The sequence below is a fragment of the Diceros bicornis genome, chromosome 7, assembly GCF_020826845.1.
Source record: "Diceros bicornis minor isolate mBicDic1 chromosome 7, mDicBic1.mat.cur, whole genome shotgun sequence".
NCBI classification, from domain to species: Eukaryota; Metazoa; Chordata; class Mammalia; order Perissodactyla; family Rhinocerotidae; genus Diceros; species Diceros bicornis.
This window is the reverse complement of record NC_080746.1, coordinates 58,767,485-58,776,545: the sequence shown is the minus strand read 5'-3', so window position 1 is coordinate 58,776,545 and position 9,061 is coordinate 58,767,485. Positions and strand designations below refer to the sequence as shown.

General features: G+C 53.7%; 1 protein-coding gene across 1 annotated transcript; it reads left to right on the top strand.

Annotated features, from left to right (window-relative positions):
* The first annotated feature begins 3,207 nt into the window (after positions 1-3,207).
* CHRNA10 (cholinergic receptor nicotinic alpha 10 subunit) lies at positions 3,208-8,580 on the top strand. Its single transcript, XM_058546225.1, has 5 exons — positions 3,208-3,289; positions 4,899-5,044; positions 5,443-5,597; positions 6,386-6,918; positions 7,685-8,580. The coding sequence occupies exons 1-5, from the start codon at positions 3,208-3,210 to the stop codon at positions 8,140-8,142; spliced, it is 1,374 nt and encodes a 457-aa protein (XP_058402208.1). The 3' UTR covers positions 8,143-8,580.
* Positions 8,581-9,061: the final 481 nt, after the last annotated feature.

The following is a 9,061-nucleotide window of genomic DNA, read 5'->3' as shown; positions in this document are numbered from 1 at the left end:
GGAAGATTGGCAGCGATGTTAGGTCAGGGTGAATCTTCCTCAGCAAAAAAAAAAAAAAAAAAAAAAAACTTACTACAAAGCTATAGTAATCAAAACAGTGTGGTACCGGCATAAATACAGACAAATAGACCAACGCGATAGAATAGAGAGCCCAAGAATAAACTCTTGCATATATGGTCAAGTGATTTTTGACAAGGATGCCAAGAACATTCAATGGGGGAAAGGACAGTCTTTTCAATGGTGCTTGGAAAATTGGATATCCACATGCAAAGAAATAAAGTTGGACCCTTATCTAAAACCATATATAAAAATTAAGTCAAAATAGATCAAAGATTTAAATGTAAGACCTAAAACTATAAAACTCTTAAAACAAAATATAGGGCAAAAGCTTCACAACATCAGATTTGGCAATGATTTCTTAGATATGACACCAAAGGAACAGGCCACAAAAGAGAAACTAGACAAATTGGACTTCATAAATGTTTTAAAATTTTGTTCATCAAAAGACACTATCAACTGAGTAAAAAAGCAACCCAAACCCAACAAAGTAAAAAAGCAACCTGGGAAAAAAATATTTGCAAATCATATATCTGATAAGGGATTAATATCCAAAACATATGCAGAACTCCTAGAACTCAACAACAACAAAAGAAACAACTCAAAAAGTGGACAAAGGACGTGAATAATATTTCTTCAAAGAAGATATACAAATGACCAATAAGCACGAGAAGATGCTCATTTATCAGTAATCATTAGCGAAATGCAAATCAAAACCACAAGATACCACCTCATATCCATTAGGATGGCTACTATTAAAAAAACAAAATAAATATTGGTGAGGATGTGGAGAAATTGGAACACTTGCACACTGTGGGAATGTAAAATGGTACAGCTGCTGTGGAAAACAGTACGGCGATTCCTCAAAAAATTAAAAGTACAATTACCATATGATCCAGCAATTCCACTTCTGGGTATATACCCCAAAGAACAGAAAGCAGAGTCTTGAAGAGATATCTTACACTCATGTTCATAGGAGCATTATTCACAATAGTTAAAATGTGGAAGCAACCCAAGTGTCCATCGAGGGATGAATGGGTAAGCAAAGTGTGGTATATACATATGATAGAATATTATTCAACCTTTAAAAAGGAAGGAAATTATGACATATGCTACAGTATGGATGAAGCTTGAGGACATTATGCAAAGTGAAATAAGCCTGTCACAAAAAAGACAAATACTGGGGGCCAGCCGCGTAATGGTTAAGTTCATGTGCTCCATTTCAGCAGCCCGGGGTTTGCAGGTTTGAATCCCGGGCGCAAACCTACACACCGCTTATCAAGCCATGCTATGGCAGGCGTCTCACATATAAAGTAAAGGAAGATGAGCACGGATGTTAGCCCAGGGCCAGTCTTCTTCAGCAAAAAGAGAAGGATTGGCAACAGATGTTAGTGCAGGGCTAATCTTCCTCACTAAAAAAGAAAAAAAAAAGACAAATACTGATGATTTCACTTACATGAGGCACTTAGTCAAAATCATAGTGACAGAAAATAGAACAGTGGTTTCCAGGGGCTGGGGGCTTGTAAATCTAAGTGTATGTTCCTAAAGATATCCTGACTAACTCACTGGGATTATAGTGCAAATACTGTTGATAGTCTACTGTGCATCAGGCAATGTACTAAGCACTTGTCTTGCATTATCAAGTTGTCTCATTTAATCCTTACAACTTTCATATCAAGTACTATTAATTCCATTATTCTATTTGAGAAAACTGAAACCCAGCGAGTTTCAGTATCTTGCCCCAGTCAGACAGCTCATAAGACACAGCTGAAAGTGACTCTAAAGCCTGTGTTTTCAGGGCTGGCCCCGTGGCCTAATGGTTAAGTTCAGTGCACTCCACTTCAGCGGCCTGGGTTTGAGTGTTCGGATCCTGGGTGCGGACCTACACCACTTGTCAGCCATGCTGTGGTGGTGACCCACATACCAGATAGAGGAAGACTGGCACAGATGTTAGCTCAGGGCAAATCTTCCTCAAGCAAAAAAAAGAGGAAGATTGGCACAGATGTTAGCTCAGGGCCAATCTTCCTCACAAAAAAAAAGAAAGGAAAAAAAGCACCTCTGTTTTCCCTGCTACCCAACATCGCCCCTGGTGTTTGGGCATGGAGAGAACACTGGGGCTCGGATTGGGATGGCTGTGTGGAGTCAGAGGAGAGGATGTAAGCTGCATCTCCTGCTTTGTGGGGGCCACCTGGAGCAGCCTGAGGCTCAGCACCACTCCCACCAGGAGGGGAGAGCTTGCTTGGCACAAAGTGCCTAGCCTTTCAGTCCCTCACTGGGGGCAGAGCTGAAGGTCTAAAGGGAGCCTCCAGAATTCAGCAATGGTGGCAGAGCTGGGAGGACGGTTACCGTCTACAGGCCCTGGCCCCTCACCCCCTTAAGCCCCAGTCTCCTGCAGATCCTGACCCCAGCATCTCTGCACCCTCCAAACCCTCCATACCTGGGCCTGAGCTGAGCCTGGGTGCCACCTTACAGAATTTAAATAATTCAGGTCCCGGTGGCCTGAGGTGTCAGTTTCAGTTACTCTGTTCCCTTGGGCACAGATGTCCCAACCTTGTAATTAAGTTAATGAAAAGGACAAAGAGGAGGGGCCTGCTGTCCTGTGCCTCAGAGGACTCAGGGCTGATGGAGTCCCTGCCCCTGTCCTGCCAAGAATGCACCAGGCTCATCCAGAGCCCAGGTATGGGGAATGGAAGGAGGAAGCCAGGGGGCTGAAATAGAAGTGATGAAAAGAAGAGAGAGTGGAAAGAGGAAGATCAGAGTCAGGGAAGCAAAGAGAAACCAAAAAGAGTTACAGAGGAAGAGATAGAAGGAAACAGAGATGGAGAGGCTGAGTGAGACGTGAAGGAGGTGGGGGGCAGAGAAAAGGGCAGAGGCAGTGGCCAGAAGAGGCAAGTACCAGCAGAGATGGAGAAACAGCAGATGCCAAGGACCAAATCCTAAATTCCAGGGCAGGTACCAATAGGAGGTCAGATAACTGGAAGGGCCGCAGAGCTCCCCGGAGTGTAGTTGGACCCAGCAGAGTTCTTAGTATTACTTCTGACTTCCAGGTATTGTCCACACCATCCTTGCCAGTAGCGCCTGAGGCTCCCCGAGGTGGGTCCAGGAGGTTCACACCCAGAGACCTGCCCCATCTCTTATTGTGCCAGGGCCATGGGGCCCCGGAGCCCCCGCCTCAGCCTCGGCTTCTCTGTCTCCAGCCTGGGACTTCTGCTCCTGCTCCCACTCCTTCCAGGTAGGAAGCTCAGTAAACCACGCCTGGCCTCTCCAGCTTTGAAGCTGTTCCTGTGCCCCCCAAATCTCTTTCCACATGCTCTCCCTTCATTTCTCTCTTCAGCACCTGTGCTGGGAACAAGCTCTCTATCTGGGGGGTGTGGAGGAGTGGGTGTTGAAGAGGATGAGAGGAGAGTTGCCTGGCTGGGGTGGGAACAGTGAGGGGGGAGCTCCCAGAGATAGGGCTGGAAAAGCCGGTGGGGGGGGGGGGAGTAGGAGGATAAGATCATGAGGGGCCTTGAATGCCAGGCTGTTTGGGCTTTATCCAGCAGGCAATGGAGAGCCATTGAATGGTTTTAAGCAGCCACTGGTGTGGTCGGATTTGTGTGTTTAAAAGCTTGATCTCTCAGAACTGTGGAGGATGGTGAGAGAGGCTGAGCCCGAGGCAGGGGGAGCAGAGAGGAGGCTGCTGCTGCTGCTGTGGTCCACGACGGGCAGGATGAGGCCTGAGCTGGAGAGGCATTTATTTATTTATTTGGTGAGGAAGATCAGCGCTGAGCTAACATCTGCCAATCCTCCTCTTATTTTGCTGAGGAACACTGGCCCTGGGCTAACATCCGTGCCCATCTTCTTCCACTTTATGTGGGACACCACCACAGCATGGCTTGCCAAGTGGTGCGTCGGTGCGCGCCCGGGATCCAAACCGGCGAACCCCGGGCCGCCAGAGCGGAGCGTGCGCACTTAACTGCTTGCGCCACCGGGCCGGCCCCTGGAGAGGCATTTAAACATTCAAGAGATGTGCAGCAGTATGACTGACAGGATTTGGGCATTGGTTGGATTGCAGGGGACGGGGCAGGAGAAGGGAGAGATAATTCCCAAATTTCTGGCTGAGGTCACTGGGGGGTTCTGTTTGCTGAGATGGGGAACACAGAACAAGGAGCAGGTTTCAGAGCATGGGGGGAGGAAATTAGTTCATATTTTGGATCTACAGAGCTTAAGGTGCCCATAGGACATTCAGGAGTAGATTGTATATATGGGTCTGGAGCTCAGGAGAAAAATCTCGACTGAAGAAAGAGCGCCTAGGACAAGATTCTGGGGAGCAATACTTAAGTCAGGGACTTGAGGACAATGTGGTGTGTCACAAAAGCCTAGGGAAGAGAGTGTTTTCAGAAGGAATGGCCTATCCTGTCAGAAGCTTTGTAGGAATCAACTGCAGCGCAGCTGGAGAAGTGGAGACAGGTTTGAGATACTGGGGCGGTGGAGCATGGGGTTCAGAATGAATGAGTGAGAGCTGGGGCATTTCTGGCCTATTTGGGCCCCTCTGGCATTTGTGGCAAGATAGGCAGAATCCAGGTCTTTGGGAAGGGAAGGGTGGGGAGGAAACCTGTCGGCCTTGCTCCAGAAGATAGTACCAATTCACTCCACACTCTTCCCCTCATTCATCCCTGGGGGCAGGCCAGGGAGGAACCAGAGCTGCAGCTAGAGGGACAGAGGGCAGACATCAGGAGGACCAGTCAGACAGCTTTGAGATAGTGAAGCATGATGGGGCCCCAGTCCTGTGGGGGTGGAGGGTGTGGGCAGAGGCCCCGGACTTGAGTCTCAGATGGATAACCCTTCTTACTGTCCCCCAGGGTGCTTGGGAGCTGAGGGCAGGCTGGCTTACAAGCTGCTCCGGGACCTCTTCACCAACTACACAAGTGCCCTGAGACCTGTGGCAGACACAGACCAGGCTCTGAACGTGACCCTGGAGGTGACGCTGTCCCAGATCATCGACATGGTGCGTTGCAGTGGTTGTACAACTGCCGAGTGTGCCTGTGACAGTGACCAGGAATGGGGCAGGGGGGTGAGAGGCTGGGATTATTCTCCAAACTCTTTAAGGTAAATGTTAATATTAACGACAATAATAACAGCTACTAGCTGTTGGACACTAACTGTTAGGTGCCCACAGTGTGCCTGACACTTTGCACACTTGAATCGCTGCCTAGCAGGGATGATCACCCATGTAACTGCTGAGGAAACTGAGGCCCAGAGAAGAGAAGAACCTGCCAAGGTCACATAGGTCAGGCCTGGGTGAGAACTGAACTCTGTGGGCAAGTCGGGTTTCGGTACTGACCAGAGCTCTGTGCCCACTCCTGCCATGTGTCCACATCTGTGCCCACTCCTGCCCCCCACCAGGATGAGCGGAACCAGGTGCTGACCCTGTACCTGTGGATCCGTCAGGAGTGGACAGATACCTACCTACGATGGGATCCCGATGCCTATGGTGGCCTGGATGCCATCCGCATCCCCAGCAGTCTCGTGTGGAGGCCAGACATCGTGCTCTATAACAAGTACTGCCTGCCTGGGCCCCTCTCCTCTCCTCCCCATTCCTAGAGTTGCCCTCGGCTCTGGGTATGCACTGATCTCCCCGCACCCGCCCCCCATCTAACCTGGTTGCTATGCTGCTCTGGAAGCTTTCCCCCAGGACCGTCTAAGCTGCCAGGAGCTCACAGCCCCTCCCTGGTACCCCTACTTCAGGCTGTCCCAAGCCAACCCAGGCTGAATGTCTCCTGGGAACCCACTGTGCGGTTGAGGGCCAGTTCTATAACTCTTGCAGGGAGGGTTCTGGGGCACAAGTGCCTCTTTATGGTACACCGTACCCTTCCTGACGGGCTCTGAGTCTCTTAGGGCTTCCCAAGGGCCTGCCGAGGGATTTCCTCCAGAGCCTAGCTCTCTGGAGCATTCCTTTACGCCGCCTAAGCCAGTTTCCCAGACAACACATGGCTCTGTATATTTTCCCCCGGGGCCCCTCTATGAGCTTTGCACAAGTCACCCAACAGGAGTCAGTGTGCCGACCCGTGCCAACTTTTGCAAAGGACTGTTTACGCTGCCCTGGGCTAGATCTGTGTCCTTTCTGAGTCCTTCAGGCGTCGCCCCTTCTAGGCCTCCAAAGACACAGAGGGCGCTCTGTAGGCTCACTCCGCCCTCCGTGTCGCTCCCCCCGACCCCCACCTCGCAGCTTTGTGGCCGTGGGGCCCCTGCAGTCACAGAGCCCCTCCAGGGGCCTGCCCCGGCCTCCGTGGCCCGGGGTCTGCTCCTGGGCCCGCGGCCTCAGGGAGCCCCATCCGCCTGTCCGCAGGGCGGACGCCCAGCCGCCAGCCTCGGCCAGTACCAACGTAGTCCTGCGGCACGACGGCGCCGTGCGCTGGGACGCGCCGGCCATCACACGCAGCTCGTGCCGCGTGGACGTGTCGGCCTTCCCGTTCGACGCGCAGCGCTGCAGCCTGACGTTCGGCTCGTGGACGCACAGCGGGCACCAGCTGGACGTGCGCCCGCGCGGCGCCGCCGCCAGCCTGGCCGACTTCGTGGAAAACGTGGAGTGGCGCGTGCTGGGCATGCCAGCGCGGCGGCGCGTGCTCACCTACGGCTGCTGCTCTGAGCCCTACCCGGACGTGACCTTCACGCTGCTGCTGCGCCGCCGCGCCGCCGCCTACGTGTGCAACCTGCTGCTGCCCTGCGTGCTCATCTCGTTGCTCGCGCCGCTCGCCTTCCACCTGCCTGCCGACTCGGGCGAGAAGGTGTCGCTCGGCGTCACCGTGCTGCTGGCGCTCACCGTCTTCCAGCTGCTCCTCGCCGAGAGCATGCCGCCGGCCGAGAGCGTGCCACTTATCGGTGAGCCAGCGAGCGCGCGGGGTCGCGCCCGGGACGCGCCGGGTGGGGGCGGGGGAGAGCCAGTCCCCTCCCGGAGACAGGCCCTGGCTCCCCCTGCTGACACGTGGGTCTCCACCAGTGCAGGGGCGGGGAGCGGGTCAGCAGAGTGGTCCCCGCTTCAGCGTGTGAGGGGGACGCGTCCTGGGAGCATGCCTCATTCTGAGATTGAGGGGAAAGGAGTAGGCCCCTTCCAGGGAGAACCCTCCCCACCCCCTAGTAGGGGCGGAAGAAGGAGTAGGGCTTTTCTCTAGGACTTGAGGGAGGAAGGTCGAAGTCCCCAATGTCTAATAACAGGCAGAATGTATTGAGTGCTCTCTGAGTGCCAGGCGCTCTCCTAAGCACTTGATGTTTATTAACTCAGGGAAGCATCACCGCAAACCTAGGAGGTAGGTTCCATTGTGAGCCCAGTGGGACGGAAGGGATCAGTAACTTGCCCCAGGTCGCCCCTTTGCTGCTTGAGAGTGTGACTTTCAAGGACTGTAGGTGAATGCAGCCTCTAGAAGTGAGGGGAACAATTAGGGAGCAGGTAGCTTCTGAGAGCCCACTTGTAAGAATTCCGGATGGGGAGACCTTGGCCCTTACCTCCTTCCTGCTTCAATCTGTTTGGCTTGTAGGGTCCTGAGAGCTTCATAGTGGGTGAGCTTGTTCCTCTTTTTGTCGAGGCCGCTGTGGAGCTCAGGCCCCCTAAGTTCTTGTTTTGGGCCCCAGCTCAGTCTCTCTCTTGCAGGGAAGTACTACATGGCCACTATGACCATGGTCACCTTCTCCACAGCGCTCACCATCCTCATCATGAATCTGCATTACTGTGGTCCCAGTGCCCACCCAGTGCCAGCCTGGGCTCGGGCCCTCCTGCTGGGACGCCTGGCACGGGGCCTGTGTGTGCGAGAACGAGGGGAGCCTTGTGGGAAGTCTAGGCCACCCGAGTCACCTCCCAGCCCCCAGCCTCCTGAGGGAGGGGCTGGCCCCCCAGCAAGCCCTTGCCATGAGCCGCGGTGTCTGTGCCGTCAGGAAGCCCTACTGCACCATGTAGCCACCATTGCCAACACCTTCCGTAGCCACCGGGCTGCCCAGCGCCGCCATGAGGACTGGAAGCGCCTGGCCCGTGTGATGGACTGCTTCTTCCTGGGCATCTTCTTCTCCATGGCCCTGGTCATGAGCCTCCTGGTGCTGGTGCAGGCCCTGTGAGTCCCAGGGGTCTGCTGCAGCCCCGGCACCTCCAAACGGGAATGGAAAGGCCAGGGGGTTGTTGGCCCTCAGATAGGCCACCCAGTCTCTCCGCATTGCACCTAAGAGCCTGGGACACCCTCTCTTCAGGATCAGCACTGCTGAGTTCACAGACCATGAGGGAGCACTTGTCCACGTCCCCTAAGCTCTGCGGGAAATCCAGAGCCTGCCCTCCCCTAATTCCTAAAGAGGAGGAACTCTAAGGAGGGTCAAGATCAAAGCGCAGTCCTGGAGGCATAGAATTGTACTTGGGCGCTGCGTGTTAGAGCTTTCAGTGGGGAGAGTGCAGGTTATGTGAGAAACAGAACTGCCACACTTCCTCTGCTCTTCCTTCCTCATTGGCTGCTGGTACAGGCACTTGGTCTTGCCTGTCCCTGCTGAGGGGCTCAGGGAAGGGACTGGGGATTTGGGATTCACAGTCTAGTTCCAGGGCAGGAGGCCGCACAGGGATTTGGCCCAAAGCCCCCACTCATAATAAAGTAAGTGTGTGCCCAGCACCTGCTCCATGTCCCGTCTTACCCTTGGGGCCCGTGGTGGGGGAAGTTGGGGATCCAGCTTTGTCTCTCCAGAGACAGGAAACTTAGCACTCATGGATCAGAGCAGAAATTACATCTTTGCTGAGAAGAAAATGACTGGGTTTCGGCTGAGACCCTGGCAGAGGACCTAACGCTCTCTCTGCTGCTCTCCGTCCTCTGGGATTAGATGCAGTCCACCCCGTTTCCACACACTGACATTCGGAGAGCTCGGATGTGTCCACGGTAGGGGCAGTGCAGGTACCAACCATTTATGAGGTCTTTGTTCCTTTCTGACTTTCACATGTTTCCCAATACCACCTCTGTGCCTCAGACCCAGTCCCTGCCCTCAGGAAGCTCACAGTCTG

Coding starts and splice junctions, on each gene's coding strand:
- CHRNA10 (XM_058546225.1), top strand. CDS start 3,208: ATGGGGCCCCGGAGCCCCCGCCTCAGCCTCGGCTTCTCTGTCTCCAGC. Junction 5,045..5,442: donor TGTCCCAGATCATCGACATG/GTGCGTTGCAGT, acceptor GCCCCCCACCAG/GATGAGCGGAACCAGGTGCT. Junction 5,598..6,385: donor GACATCGTGCTCTATAACAA/GTACTGCCTGCC, acceptor GCCTGTCCGCAG/GGCGGACGCCCAGCCGCCAG.